This window comes from Petromyzon marinus, chromosome 71, assembly GCF_048934315.1.
Source record: "Petromyzon marinus isolate PM22_M1 ecotype Great Lakes invasive population chromosome 71, UKy_Petmar_22M1.pri1.0, whole genome shotgun sequence".
In the NCBI taxonomy this organism is placed as follows: Eukaryota; Metazoa; Chordata; class Hyperoartia; order Petromyzontiformes; family Petromyzontidae; genus Petromyzon; species Petromyzon marinus.
This window is the reverse complement of record NC_133737.1, coordinates 6976103-6993614: the sequence shown is the minus strand read 5'-3', so window position 1 is coordinate 6993614 and position 17512 is coordinate 6976103. Positions and strand designations below refer to the sequence as shown.

Here is a 17512-nt window from a genome sequence, read left to right as displayed (position 1 = left end):
AGACTCATAGAGACTCATAGAGATACATAGGAGATATATAGAGATACATAGAGATATTTAGAGATACATAGAGACTCACATAGATACATAGAGACCCATAGAGACACATAGGGATACATAGAGATACATAGAGATATATAGAGACTCACAAAGATACATAGAGACTCATAGAGATACATAGAGATACATATAGACTCACAGAGATACATAGAGACTCATAGAGATACATAGAGATACATGGAGATATATAGAGACTCATAGCGATACATAGAGACTCAGAGATACATAGAGATATATAGATACTCATAGAGACACAGAGATACATAGAGACTCATAGAGATATATAGAGATACATAGAGATATATAGAGATACATAGAGACTCAGAGATACATAAAGATACATAGAGACACATAGAGATACATAGAGATACATAGAGATATATAGAGACTCATAGAGATACATAGAGACCCATAGAGATACATAGAGATACATAGAGACTCATAGAGATACATAGAGACCCATAGAGACACATAGAGATACATAGAGACTCATAGAGATACATAGAGAGACATAGAGACTCACAGAGATACATAGAGACTCATAGAGATACATAGAGATACATAGATATATAGAGACTCATAGAGATACATAGAGATACACAGAGATACATAGAGACTCATAGAGATACATAGAGATACATAGAGACACATAGAGATACATAGAGATACATAGAGACTCATAGAGACACATAGAGATACATAGAGACACATAGAGATACATAGAGATACATAGAGACACATAAAGATACATAGAGACTCATAGAGATACATAGAGATACATTGAGACTCATAGAGATACATAGAGATACATAGCGATTCATAGAGATACATAGAGACTCATAGAGACCCATAGAGACTCATAGAAATACATAGAGACTCATAGAGATACATAGAGATACATAGAGATTCATAGAGATACATAGAGACTCATAGAGACCCATAGAGATACATAGAGATACATAGAGACTCATAGAGACCCATAGAGATACATAGAGACTCATAGAGACCCATAGAGATACATAGAGATACATAGAGACACATAGAGACTCATAGAGATACATAGAGACTCATAGAGATACATAGAGACTCAAAGAGAACCATAGAGATACATAGAGATACATAGAGACTCATAGAGATACATAGAGACACATAGAGACACATAGAGACTCATAGAGATACATAGAGATACATAGAGCCACATAGAGATACATAGAGATATATAGAGACTCACAGAGATACACAGAGATACATTGAGATACATAGAGATACATAGAGATACATAGAGACTCATAGAGATACATAGAGACACATATAGATACATAGAGATACATAGAGATACATAGAGACTCATAGAGATACATAGAGATACATAGAGACGCATATAGATACATAGAGATACATAGAGACTCATAGAGATACATAGAGACTCATAGAGATACATAGAGATACGTAGAGATACATAGAGACTCATAGAGACACATAGAGATACATAGAGACTCGTAGAGACTCATAGAGATACATAGAGACTCGTAGAGATACATAGAGACTCATAGAGATACATAGAGACAGATAGAGATATATAGAGATACATAGAGATACATAGAGATACATAGAGACACATAGAGACTCAGAGATATATAGAGATATATAGAGACTCATAGAGATACATAGAGACACATAGAGACACATAGAGATACATAGAGATACATAGAGATACATAGAGACTCATAGAGATACATAGAGATACATAGAGACTCATAGAGATACATAGAGACTCATAGAGATACATAGAGATACATAGAGATACATAGAGACTCATAGAGATACATAGAGATACATAGAGATACATAGAGACTCATAGAGACACATAGAGATACATAGAGTCTCATAGAGATACATAGAGACTCATAGAGATACATAGAGACACATAGAGACTCATAGAGATACATAGGGATACATAGAGACTCATAGAGATACATAGAGACACATAGAGACTCAGAGATACATAGAGACACATAGAGATACATAGAGATACACAGAGACTCGTAGAGATACATAGAGATACATAGAGTCTCATAGAGATACATAGAGACTCATAGAGATATATAGAGATACATTGAGATACATAGAGACTCATAGAGATACATAGAGATACATAGAGATACATAGAGACTCATAGAGATACATAGAGATACATAGAGATACATAGAGACTCATAGAGACACATAGAGATACATAGAGTCTCATAGAGATACATAGAGACTCATAGAGATACATAGAGACACATAGAGATACATAGAGACTCATAGAGATACATAGAGACACATAGAGACTCATAGAGATACATAGAGATACATAGAGACACAGAGATACATAGAGATACATAGAGACTCATAGAGATACATAGAGACCCATAGAGATACATAGAGACTCATAGAGATACATTGAGACTCATAGAGACTCATAGAGATACATAGAGACTCATAGAGATACATAGACACACATATAGATACATAGAGATACATTGAGACTCATAGAGACTCATAGAGATACATAGAGACTCATAGAGATACATAGACACACATATAGATACATAGAGATACATAGAGATACATTGAGACTCAGAGACGCATAGAGATACATAGAGACTCATAGAGATACATAGACACACATATAGATACATAGAGATACATTGAGACTCATAGAGACTCATAGAGATACATAGAGACTCATAGAGATACATAGACACACATATAGATACATAGAGATACATAGAGACTCATAGAGACTCATAAAGATACATAGAGACACATAGAGATACATAGAGATACATAGAGACTCATAGAGACTCATAGAGATACATAGAGACACATAGAGATACATAGAGACACATAAAGATACATAGAGACTCATAGAGATACATAGAGATACATAGAGACTCATAGAGATACATAGAGATACATAGAGATTCATAGAGATACATAGAGACTCATAGAGATACATAGAGACTCATAGAGACCCATAGAGATACATAGAGATACATAGAGACACATAGAGACTCATAGAGATACATAGAGACTCATAGAGATACATAGAGACTCAAAGAGAACCATAGAGATACATAGAGATACATAGAGATACATAGAGACTCATAGAGATACATAGAGACACATAGAGACACATAGAGACGCATAGAGATACATAGAGATACATAGAGACACATAGAGATACATAGAGATATATAGAGACTCACAGAGATACACAGAGATACATTGAGATACATAGAGATACATAGCGATACATAGAGACTCATAGAGATACATAGAGACACATATAGATACATAGAGATACATAGAGATACATAGAGACTCATAGAGATACATAGAGATACATACAGATACATAGAGACTCATAGAGATACATAGAGATACATAGAGACTCATAGAGATACATAGAGACTCATAGAGATACATAGAGATACGTAGAGATACATAGAGACTCATAGAGACACATAGAGATACATAGAGACTCGTAGAGACTCATAGAGATACATAGAGATACATAGAGACTCGTAGAGATACATAGAGACTCATAGAGATACATAGAGACAGATAGAGATATATAGAGATACATAGAGATACATAGAGACACATAGAGACTCAGAGATATATAGAGATATATAGAGACTCATAGAGATACATAGAGACACATAGAGACACATAGAGATACATAGAGACTCATAGAGATACATAGAGACTCATAGAGATACATAGAGATACGTAGAGATACATAGAGACTCATAGAGACACATAGAGATACATAGAGACTCGTAGAGACTCATAGAGATACATAGAGACTCGTAGAGATACATAGAGACTCATAGAGATACATAGAGACAGATAGAGATATATAGAGATACATAGAGATACATAGAGATACATAGAGACACATAGAGACTCAGAGATATATAGAGATATATAGAGACTCATAGAGATACATAGAGACACATAGAGACACATAGAGATACATAGAGATACATAGAGATACATAGAGACTCATAGAGATACATAGAGATACATAGAGACTCATAGAGATACATAGAGACTCATAGAGATACATAGAGATACATAGAGATACATAGAGACTCATAGAGATACATAGAGATACATAGAGACTCATAGAGACACATAGAGATACATAGAGTCTCATAGAGATACATAGAGACTCATAGAGATACATAGAGACACATAGAGACTCATAGAGATACATAGGGATACATAGAGACTCATAGAGATACATAGAGACACATAGAGACTCAGAGATACATAGAGACACATAGAGATACATAGAGATACACAGAGACTCGTAGAGATACATAGAGATACATAAAGTCTCATAGAGATACATAGAGACTCATAGAGATATATAGAGATACATTGAGATACATAGAGACTCATAGAGATACATAGAGATACATAGAGACTCATAGAGATACATAGAGATACATAGAGATATATAGAGACTCATAGAGACACATAGAGATACATAGAGTCTCATAGAGATACATAGAGACTCATAGAGATACATAGAGACACATAGAGACTCATAGAGATACATAGAGATACATAGAGACTCATAGAGATACATAAAGACACATAGAGACTCATAGAGATACATAGAGACTCATAGAGATACATAGAGATACATAGAGTCTCATAGAGATACATAGAGACTCATAGAGATATATAGAGATACATTGAGATACATAGAGAATCATAGAGATACATATAGACTCATAGAGATACATAGAGACTCATAGAGATACATAGAGACACATAGAGACTCATAGAGATACATAGAGTCTCATAGAGATACATAGAGATACATAGAGATACATAGAGACTCATAGAGACACATAGAGATACATAGAGACTCATAGAGATACATAGAGACACATAGAGATACATAGAGACTCATAGAGATACATAGAGACACATAGAGACTCATAGCGATACATAGAGATACATAGAGATACATAGAGACACAGAGATACATAGAGATACATAGAGACTCATAGAGATACATAGAGACCCATAGAGATACATAGAGACTCATAGAGATACATTGAGACTCATAGAGACTCATAGAGATACATAGAGACTCATAGAGATACATAGACACACATATAGATACATAGAGATACATTGAGACTCATAGAGACTCATAGAGATACATAGAGACTCATAGAGATACATAGACACACATATAGATACATAGAGATACATAGAGATACATTGAGACTCAGAGACTCATAGAGATACATAGAGACTCATAGAGATACATAGACACACATATAGATACATAGAGATACATTGAGACTCATAGAGACTCATAGAGATACATAGAGACTCATAGAGATACATAGACACACATATAGATACATAGAGATACATAGAGACTCATAGAGACTCATAAAGATACATAGAGATACATAGAGACACATAGAGATACATAGAGATACATAGAGACTCATAGAGACTCATAGAGATACATAGAGACACATAGAGATACATAGAGATGCATAGAGACACATAAAGATACATAGAGACTCATAGAGATACATAGAGATACATAGAGACTCATAGAGATACATAGAGATACATAGAGATTCATAGAGATACATAGAGACTCATAGAGACCCATAGAGACTCATAGAAATACATAGAGACTCATAGAGATACATAGAGATACATAGAGATTCATAGAGATACATAGAGACTCATAGAGACCCATAGAGATACATAGAGATACATAGAGACTCATAGAGACCCATAGAGATACATAGAGATACATAGAGACACATAGAGACTCATAGAGATACATAGAGACTCATAGAGATACATAGAGACTCAAAGAGAACCATAGAGATACATAGAGATACATAGAGATACATAGAGACTCATAGAGATACATAGAGACACATAGAGACACATAGAGACTCATAGAGATACATAGAGATACATAGAGACACATAGAGATACATAGAGATATATAGAGACTCACAGAGATACACAGAGATACATTGAGATACATAGAGATACATAGAGATACATAGAGACTCATAGAGATACATAGAGACACATATAGATACATAGAGATACATAGAGACTCATAGAGATACATAGAGATACATACAGATACATAGAGACTCATAGAGATACATAGAGATACATAGAGACTCATAGAGATACATAGAGACTCATAGAGATACATAGAGATACGTAGAGATACATAGAGACTCATAGAGACACATAGAGATACATAGAGACTCGTAGAGATACATAGAGACTCATAGAGATACATAGAGATACATAGAGACTCATAGAGATACATAGAGACTCATAGAGATACATAGAGATACGTAGAGATACATAGAGACTCATAGAGACACATAGAGATACATAGAGACTCATAGAGATACATAGAGACTCATAGAGATACATAGAGATACGTAGAGATACATAGAGACTCATAGAGACACATAGAGATACATAGAGACTCGTAGAGACTCATAGAGATACATAGAGACTCGTAGAGATACATAGAGACTCATAGAGATACATAGAGACAGATAGAGATATATAGAGATACATAGAGATACATAGAGACACATAGAGACTCAGAGATATATAGAGATATATAGAGACTCATAGAGATACATAGAGACACATAGAGACACATAGAGATACATAGAGATACATAGAGACTCATAGAGATACATAGAGATACATAGAGACTCATAGAGATACATTGAGACTCATAGAGACTCATAGAGATACATAGAGACTCATAGAGATACATAGACACACATATAGATACATAGAGATACATTGAGACTCATAGAGACTCATAGAGATACATAGAGACTCATAGAGATACATAGACACACATATAGATACATAGAGATACATAGAGATACATTGAGACTCATAGAGACTCATAGAGATACATAGAGACTCATAGAGATACATAGACACACATATAGATACATAGAGATACATTGAGACTCATAGAGACTCATAGAGATACATAGAGACTCATAGAGATACATAGACACACATATAGATACATAGAGATACATAGAGACTCATAGAGACTCATATGGGTTTTTAATCTGTCTTTCTGCGTCTCTGTGTCTGTGTCTCTGTCTCTGTGTGTCTCACTGTGTCTGTGTCTCTGTGTTTGTGTCTGCATCTCTGTGTCTCTGTGTCTGTGTGTCTGTATCTGTGTTTCTGTGTCTGTGTGTGTCTCTGTGTCTCACTGTATCTGTGTTTCTGTGTCTGTGTGTGTCTCTGTGTCTCTGTGTCTCACTGTATCTGTGTTTCTGTGTCTGTGTGTGTCTCTGTGTCTCTGTGTCTCACTGTCTCTGTGTCTCTGTGTCTGTGTCTCTCTGTCTCACTGTCTCTATGTCTCTGTGTCTCTGTGTGTCTGTGTCTCTGTGTGTCTGTGTGTGTGTCTCTGTGTGTCTCACTGTGTCTCTGTGTCTCTGTGTCTCACTGTCTCTGTGTCTCTGTGTCTGTGTCTCTGTGTCTCACTGTCTCTGTGTGTCTCTCTCTGTGTCTCTCTCTGTGTGTCTCACTGTCTCTGTGTGTCTCTGTGTGTCTCTCTGTCCGTGTGTCTCTGTGTCTCTGTGTCTCTGTGTGTCTGTGTCTCTGTCTCTGTGTGTCTGTGTGTGTCTATGTGTGTCTCTCTGTCTGTGTCTGTGTGTCTGTGTGTCTCCCTGTGTGTCTCTCTGTCTGTGTCTCTGTGTCTGTGTCTCCCTGTGTGTCTCCGTGTCTCCGTGTCTCTGTGTGTCTCTCTCTGTGTGTCTCTGTGTCTCTGTCTCACTGTCTCTGTGTGTCTCTCTCTGTGTCTCTGTCTCACTGTCTCTGTGTGTCTCTCTCTGTGTCTCTCTCTGTGTCTCTGTGTCTCACTGTCTCTGTGTCTCCCTGTGTGTCTCCGTGTCTCCGTGTCTCTGTGTGTCTCTGTGTGTCTCTCTGTCTGTGTGTCTCTCTGTGTGTCTCTCTCTGTGTCTCTCTCTGTGTCTCTGTGTCTCCGTGTGTGTCTCCGTGTCTCCGTGTGTCTCTGTGTTTCTCTCTGTCTGTATCTCTGTCTCACTGTCTCTGTGTGTCTCTCTCTGTGTCTCTCTCTGTGTCTCTGTCTCACTGTCTCTGTGTCTCCGTGTGTCTCTGTGTGTCTCTCTGTCTCTCTCTCTGTGTCTCTCTCTCTCTGTGTCTCTCTCTGTGTGTCTCTCTCTCTGTGTGTCTCTCTCTCTCTGTCTCTCTCTCGCTGTGTCTCTCTCTCTGTGTCTCTCTCTGTGTGTCTCTCTCTCTGTGTCTCTCTCTCTGTGTCTCTCTCTGTGTCTCTGTGTCTCACTGTCTCCCTCTGTGTCTCTCTGTGTGTCTCTCTCTGTGTCTCTCTCTGTGTGTCTCTCTCTCTGTCTCTCTCTCTCTCTCTGTGTCTCTCTCTCTCTGTGTCTCTCTCTGTGTGTCTCTCTCTCTGTGTCTCTCTCTCTCTGTGTCTCTCTCTGTGTCTCTCTCTCTGTGTCTCTCTCTCTCTCTCTGTCTCTCTCTGTGTCTCTCTCTGTCTCTGTGTCTCCCTGTGTGTCTCCCTGTGTGTCTCCGTGTCTCCCCGTGTCTCTGTCTGTGCCACCTCCAGGTGAAGGTGGCCTGGTTCTCCAAGCCCATGAGGTCTGATTCTTGTCTTCAACGTCAGAAGAACGGATTATTTTACTAACCTTATAAAACCATAAACACTTTTTAGTGACTATTATACTATAAACACACTATTCTAACCTTATAAAACCATAAACACCTTATAGTGACTACATTATACTATAAACACACTATACTAACCTTATAAAACCATAAACACCTTATAGTGACTATATTATCCTATAAACACACTATACTAACCTTATAAAACCATAAACACCTTATAGTGACTACATTATACTATAAACACACTATACTAACTTTATAAAACCATAAACACCTTATAGTGACTATATTATACTATAAACACACTATACTAACCTTATAAAACCATAAACACCTTATAGTGACTATATTATACTATAAACACACTATACTAACTTTATAAAACCATAAACACCTTATAGTGACTATATTATACTATAAACACACTATACTAACGTTATAAAACCATAAACTCCTTATAGTGACTATATTATACTATAAACACACTATACTAACGTTATAAAACCATAAACACCTTATAGTGACTACATTATACTATAAACACACTATACTAACGTTATAAAACCATAAACACCTTATAGTGACTATATTATACTATAAACACACTATACTAACCTTATAAAACCATAAACACCTTATAGTGACTATATTATACTATAAACACACTATACTAACGTTATAAAACCATAAACACCTTATAGTGACTACATTATACTATAAACACACTATACTAACCTTATAAAACCATAAACACCTTATAGTGACTATATTATACTATAAACACACTATACTAACGTTATAAAACCATAAACACCTTATAGTGACTATATTATACTATAAACACACTATACTAACGTTATAAAACCATAAACACCTTATAGTGACTACATTATACTATAAACACACTATACTAACGTTATAAAACCATAAACACCTTATAGTAGCTTTATAAAAACCATAACACACACTTATACTAACTATATTATAGTATAGACACACTATACTAACTTTATTATATCAATAGAGACCCATAGCCACCCATAGACACCCATAGACACCCACAGACACCCATAGACACCCATAGACACCCATAGACACCCATAGACACTCATAGACACCCATAGAGATACATAGACACCCATAGAGACCCATAGACACCCATAGACACTCATAGACACCCATAGAGACCCATAGACACCCATAGACACCCATAGACACCCATAGAGACCCATAGACACCCATAGAGACCCATAGACACCCATAGACACCCATAGAGACCCATAAACACCCATAGAGACCCATAGACACCCATAGACACCCATAGAGACCCACAGAGACCCATAGACACCCATAGACACCCATAGACACCCATAGAGACCCATAGACACCCATAGACACCCACAGAGACTAATAGACACCCATAGACACCCATAGAGATACATAGACACTCATAGACACCCATAGACACCCATAGACACCCATAGAGACCCATAGACACCCATAGACACCCATAGACACCCATAGAGACCCATAGACACCCATAGACACCCATAGAGACCCATAGACACCCATAGACACCCATAGAGATCCATAGACACCCATAGACACCCATAGACACCCATAGACACTCATAGACACCCATAGACACCCATAGACACCCATAGAGACCAATAGACACCCATAGACACCCATAGACACCCATAGAGATCCATAGACCCCCATAGACACCCATAGACACCCTTAGACACCCATAGACACCCATAGACACCCATAGACACCCATAGAGACCCATAGACACCCTTAGACACCAATAACGATATATGTTATGTGTGGTAGATTTAGACTCACACACAGACACACACAAACACACGCAGACACACAAACACACAGACTCACAGACACACAAGACTCACAGACACACACACAAACACACACAGACACACACAGACTTACACACACACACAGATTATTCACACACAGACTCACACACACACAGACTCACACACACACACACAGATTCACACACACACAGATTCACACACACACACAGACTCACACACACACACACAGACACACACACACAGACTCACACACACACACAGACACACACAATAAAACGCAGACACACAAACACACAGCCTCACAGACACACAAGACTCACAGACACACACACAAACACACACAGACACACACAGACTCACACACACACAGATTATTCACACACAGACTCACACACACACACAGACACACACACAGACTCACACACACACACAGACACACACACACACACAGACACACACAGACTCACACACACACAGATTATTCACACACAGACTCACACACACACAGATTCACATACACACAGATTCACACACACACAGATTCACACACACACAGATTCACACACACACAGACTCACAGACACACAAGACTCACAGACACACACAGACACACACACACACAGACTCACACACACACAGACACACACAAACACACGCAGACACACAAACACACAGACTCACAGACACACAAGACTCACAGACACACACACAAACACACACAGACACACACAGACTTACACACACACACAGATTATTCACACACAGACTCACACACACACAGACACACACACAGATTCACACACGCACAGATTCACACACACACAGACTCACACACACACAGACTCACACACACACACAGACTCACACACACACACAGACACACACAAACACACGCAGACACACAAACACACAGACTCACAGACACACAAGACTCACAGACATACACACAAACACACACAGACACACACAGACTCACACACACACAGATTATTCACACACAGACTCACACACACACACAGACACACACAGATTCACACACACACAGATTCACACACACACAGACTCACACACACACAGATTCACACACACACACACACAGATTCACACACACACAGACTCACACACACACACAGACTCACACACACAGACACACACACACACAGACTCACACACACACACAGACACACACACACACGCAGACACATAAACACACAGACTCACAGACACACAAGACTCACAAACACACAGACACACACACAAACACACACACACAGACTCACACACACAGACTCACACACAGACTCACACACAGACTCACAGACACAGACTCACACTCAGACACAGACTCACACACACAGCCTCACACACACACAGACACACACACAGAGACTCACACACACACAGAGACTCACCCATACACAGACTCACACACAGACACAGCCTCACACACACATAGACACACACACAACAACAACAACAACCGCCATTCAACACTAAGTGGCGGTGACGTCACCACGACGCTTGTGCCAGGCTATGTGCACCCTGAGGCCACGTGAAGTGTCGAACGCCCGCTGGCAGGAGGTCACGGGGCAGACCCAGGTGCCACGGGTCGACTGACTGAGATGACTGGCTGATGCACCACCTGTGCCCCCTACTGTGCCAACCTGCTGTGCTTTAGCCACCCGGCGCTCCGCTCGTTGTTGTGAGCGTCGCTCCTCCGCCCTCCGTTGTTGTTGGAGGGCGACTGCCTCCAACTGCCCAGTAGCATCCTTCACGAGCCTCCTCCACAGAGGCCGATCTTGACACCGCTGGTACTGGTCATCGGCAAGTCCACTCAGCTCCACGTCCTCCTGTACCACATCACTCCATCTCTTCTCTAGCCCGTGCCGCGCCCGTTTAGCCCCCTCGATCCGGCCGAACAAAAGCTGTTTCGGCATGCGGTGGCTGGGCATGCGGGCTACATGACCCAGCCAACGCAGCCTTGCCTGCCGGAAGAGCTCACCGATGGGACCTTGCCCAGATATTTCAACGATTTGTGAACTCCTCACACAATCCAGCCTGGTTAAACCGGATGGATCGTAGGCAGGCCAGCCTAAATGTTTCTAACCGGCGAAGATGTTCCATTAGGGGGGTCCACGTTTCGCAAGCATAGAGAAGGGAGGGAATGACCGTGGCCGAGAAGACCTGAAGCTTAGTGCGGAGCGACAGACCAGGTAGCTTCCACACAGCGTTACGCAACCGATGAAAAGATATTGCCGCTCGACTGATTCGGAGTGAGACCTCTGCTGTTAAACTGGAGCCGGTCATAAGCACACTGCCCAGGTATGGGAAACTCTCCACTCGCTCCACAACTGCCCCATCACCGATTGTGAGTTGTGGGGGTGGAGTGTCCGATGATACAAAATACCCAGGCAGGTGCTTAGTTTTGGTGGGGCTGATGGTAAGGCCCCACCTCTTAGTGGCACGCTCCAGTCTCAGCAGCAACGCCTCCAACTCCTCCTCTGAATGAGCAGCTATTACCAAATCATCGGCATACATAACGTGGTTGAGCAATAGGGAGCCATCCCTTGACCGCACCTGGGCATCGATCAGCCTCCCATTATATCTGTACCATATGGAGATTCCCCCGGTACAGCTATTGAAGGCTTCACGAACTACGTGGTCAAAATAGATGTTAAATAATGTTAGAGCCAGAGGACATCCCTGTCGCACCCCAAGGTTTACAGGGAATGGCTCTGACTCCCGGCCACGTAGTTTTACCCGGGCCCGCTAACCATCATGAAGGTCCTTAATGATCGTGAGCAGAGGGTCAGGTACTCCAAAAGCATGAAGAACGACCCAGAGCCCAGGCCTACTGATGGTATCATAGGCCTTGACCAGGTCAATAAAGCAGAGATGTAGGTCTTGTTGGAATTCCCTACACCTCTGCTGTAGCAGACGGACAGAAAATATGGCATCTGTGCAGGACCGCCCTTTCCTGAAACCGCATTGGGGCTCCGCAAGCCTCTCCTCAGCGTGCCTGGCAAGGCGATGCTGAATAATCCTTGCCAGGACCTTTCCCGGCACACTGAGGAGTGAGATGCCCCTGTAGTTGTTACAGTCTGTGCGGTCCCCCTTCTTAAAAAGGGGGACCACCAGGGCATCCTTCCAATCCTGCGGAACCCGTCCAGTGGTCCAGACTGTTGTTATGATGTCATGTAGGGCAGTCTGTGCACAAACGCCACCCTCCCTCAGCATTTCGCTTGGGAGATCATCTCTGCCCGCTGCCTTTCCTGGTCTCAGACTCTGGATCGCCTTCAGTACTTCCTCAACAGATGGCACCTCAGCCAGCCACTCACAGGGGGTGACATCTTCCAATATTTGAGGCACCGCAGCCTCAGCAGGGTCATCCTCACTTTGTGCCACGATGTTTTCCTGGCTGAGGGATTTTCCCTCCCCCAGGACCTCACAGAAATGCTCAGCAAATCTGCAAACCTGTTCCTGGGGGTCGGAGATTGGATCACTGTTTTTTCCCCTAATGATGGTAATAGGTGTGGCGCTGCAGGTTACTTTTTTGATGGAGTTAAATAGAGATTTGTGATCACGGGCCACTGAGGCAGACTCCATCTCCTCAGCAACCCGCGACCACCACCCATCCTTGCAGCGCCTCACGGCTCTCCGAACCTCCGAGCGAAGGCTGCGGTAAGCCTCCTCATTCTCTGACGTGGGATTCTGTAGCCGATGACGGTGGGCCTGTCGCTTTTTCTCAACCATCCTGAACACCTCATCTGTCAGCCAGGGTCTCTGGGGAGGTCTGGACCGCGTACCTAAAGCAGCCATTGCAGCTGCATGAGTCACAGTCCTAAACCTCGCCCATTTACCCTCGACATCAGGAGGAGTCGGGGACGATGCCAATCCCAGCCGCAAGCGATGATGAAATTCTCGCTTGCAACTTTCATCAGATAACTGAGACCAGGCCACTTTAGGTCGGAATGGGGTCCTGGGTGTACACCCACCACCGGAGTGGAAGAATGGCAGGCGCATCTTACAGATGACTAGTCGATGGTCAGTGGGCAGATCAGCTCCACGGTAGGTCCTGACACACACACACAGACACAGACACGCACACAGTGACACACACAGTTACACACACACAGACACAGACATACACACACAGACATACACACACAGACACAAAGATCCCCCGTATAGCCTTAACAGACTGTAGGGGCAAGTGCTGTTAGCGAGCACCTATGAAGGCCGGAACGGTACACGAGGGGGTGGGTGGCCAGCACCACGCCCTACCGCCTTTGTCTCCCTAGTGGCGATGTTTACACACCGCACCAGGTACTCATTTGAGGCTGAGTCGACCTAGGGGAGGCCCGGGACCGGTTCAGATAATCGTCACTGGGTGTTGGCTGTGAGCGGGAATCGAACCCGGGTCGCCAGGTTCATAGCGCAGCGCGCTAACCGCTACACTATCGCTCCACACACACAGACACACACACAGTCACACACACACAGACTCACACTAACGTAGTAGCTTGTGTAATCGCTTTTGTATCTCTGTAGGAGACTGTCCGTGCGAGTCGCTAATAAAAAAAAATTTACTCACAGCTGCATCCTTGTCGGTCTGACTCGCCTCTGTGTGGTGGTGGTGGCTCACAGAGACTCACTCAGAGACTCACTCAGAGACTCACTCAGAGACTCACTCAGAGACTCGCTCAGAGATTCACTCAGAGACTCACTAAGAGACTCACTCAGAGACTCACTCAGAGACTCACAGAGACACACTCAGAGACTCACACAGAGACTCACTCAGAAACTCACTCAGAGACTCGCTCAGAGACTCACTCAGAGACTCACTCAGAGACTCGCTCAGAGACTCACTCAGAGACTCGCTCAGAGACTCACTCACAGACTCAGAGACTCACTCAGAGACTCACTCAGAGACTCACAGAGACTCACACAGAGACTCACACAGAGACTCACTCAGAGACTCGCTCAGAGATTCACTCAGAGACTCACTAAGAGACTCACTCAGAGACTCACTCAGAGACTCACAGAGACTCACACAGAGACTCACTCAGAGACTCACTCAGAGACTCGCTCAGAGATTCACTCAGAGACTCACTAAGAGACTCACTCAGAGACTCACTCAGAGACTCACAGAGACACACTCAGAGACTCACACAGAGACTCACTCAGAAACTCACTCAGAGACTCGCTCAGAGACTCACTCAGAGACTCACTCAGAGACTCGCTCAGAGACTCACTCAGAGACTCGCTCAGAGACTCACTCACAGACTCAGAGACTCACTCAGAGACTCACTCAGAGACTCACAGAGACTCACACAGAGACTCACACAGAGACTCACACAGAGACTCACTCAGAAACTCACTCAGAGACTCAGAGATTCACTCAGAAACTCACTCAGAGACTAACTCAGAGACTCACACAGAGACTCACTCAGAGACTCACTCAGAGATTCACTCAGAGACTCACTAAGAGACTCACTCAGAGACTCACTCAGAGATTCACTCAGAGAGTCACTAAGAGACTCGCTCAGAGACTCACACAGAGACTCACTCAGAGACTCACTCAGAGACTCGCTCAGAGACTCACTCAGAGACTCACTCAGAGACTCGCTCAGAGACTCACTCAAAGACTCGCTCAGAGACTCACAGAGACTCACTCAGAGCCTCACAGAGACTCACACAGAGACTCACACAGAGACCTCACACAGAGACTCACTCAGAGACTCACTCAGAGACTCAGAGATTCACTCAGAGACTCACTAAGAGACTCGCTCAGAGACTCACTCAGAGACTCGCTCAGAGACTCACTCAGAGACTCGCTCAGAGATTCACTCAGAGACTCACTAAGAGACTCACTCAGAGACTCACTCAGAGATTCACTCAGAGACTCACTAAGAGACTCGCTCAGCGACTCACTCAGAGACTCGCTCAGAGACTCGCTCAGAGACTCACTCAGAGACTCACTCAGAGACTCCCACAGAGACTCACTCAGAGACTCACTCAGAGACTCACAGAGACACACTCAGAGACTCACATAGAGACTCACTCAGAGACTCACTCAGAGACTCGCTCAGAGACTCACTCAGAGACTCACTCAGAGACTCAGAGATTCACTCAGAGACTCACTAAGAGACTCGCTCAGAGACTCACTCAGAGACTCGCTCAGAGACTCACAGACTCAGAGACTCACTAAGAGACTCGCTCAGAGACTCACTCAGAGACTCGCTCATCGATTCACTCAGAGACTCACTCAGAGACTCACTCAGATACTCACTCAGAGACATACTCAGAGATTAACTCAGAGACTCACTAAGAGACTCACTCAGAGACTCACTCAGAGACATACTCAGAGATTCACTCAGAGACTCACTAAGAGACTCACTCAGAGACTCACTCAGAGATACACTCAGAGACTCACTAAGAGACTCTCTCAGAGACTCACTCAGAGACTCGCTCAGAGACTCACTCAGAGACTCACTCACAGACTCAGAGACTCACTCAGAGACTCACACAGAGACTCACAGAGACTAACTCAGAGACTCACACGGAGACTCACTCAGAGACTCACTCAGAGATTCACTCAGAGACTCACTAAGAGACTCACTCAGAGACTCACTCAGAGATTCACTCAGAGAGTCACTAAGAGACTCGCTCAGAGACTCACACAGAGACTCACTCAGAGACTCACTCAGAGACTCGCTCAGAGACTCACTCAGAGACTCACTCAGAGACTCGCTCAGAGACTCACTCAAAGACTCGCTCAGAGACTCACTCACAGACTCAGAGACTCACTCAGAGACTCACACAGAGACTCACAGAGACTCACTCAGAGAC

The 17512-nt window shown here is 42.7% G+C and overlaps 1 protein-coding gene across 1 annotated transcript in view; it reads left to right on the top strand.

Annotated features, from left to right (window-relative positions):
* LOC142906906 (bifunctional 3'-5' exonuclease/ATP-dependent helicase WRN-like) overlaps positions 1-15253 on the top strand; it is a 287799-nt gene extending 272546 nt beyond the window's left edge. The window contains exon 10 of the mRNA XM_076055619.1: positions 8758-15253. Within this exon, the coding sequence (XP_075911734.1) occupies positions 8758-8835 (78 nt within the window). The 3' untranslated portion in view covers positions 8836-15253. The remainder of the gene's footprint in view (positions 1-8757) is intronic.
* Positions 15254-17512: the final 2259 nt, after the last annotated feature.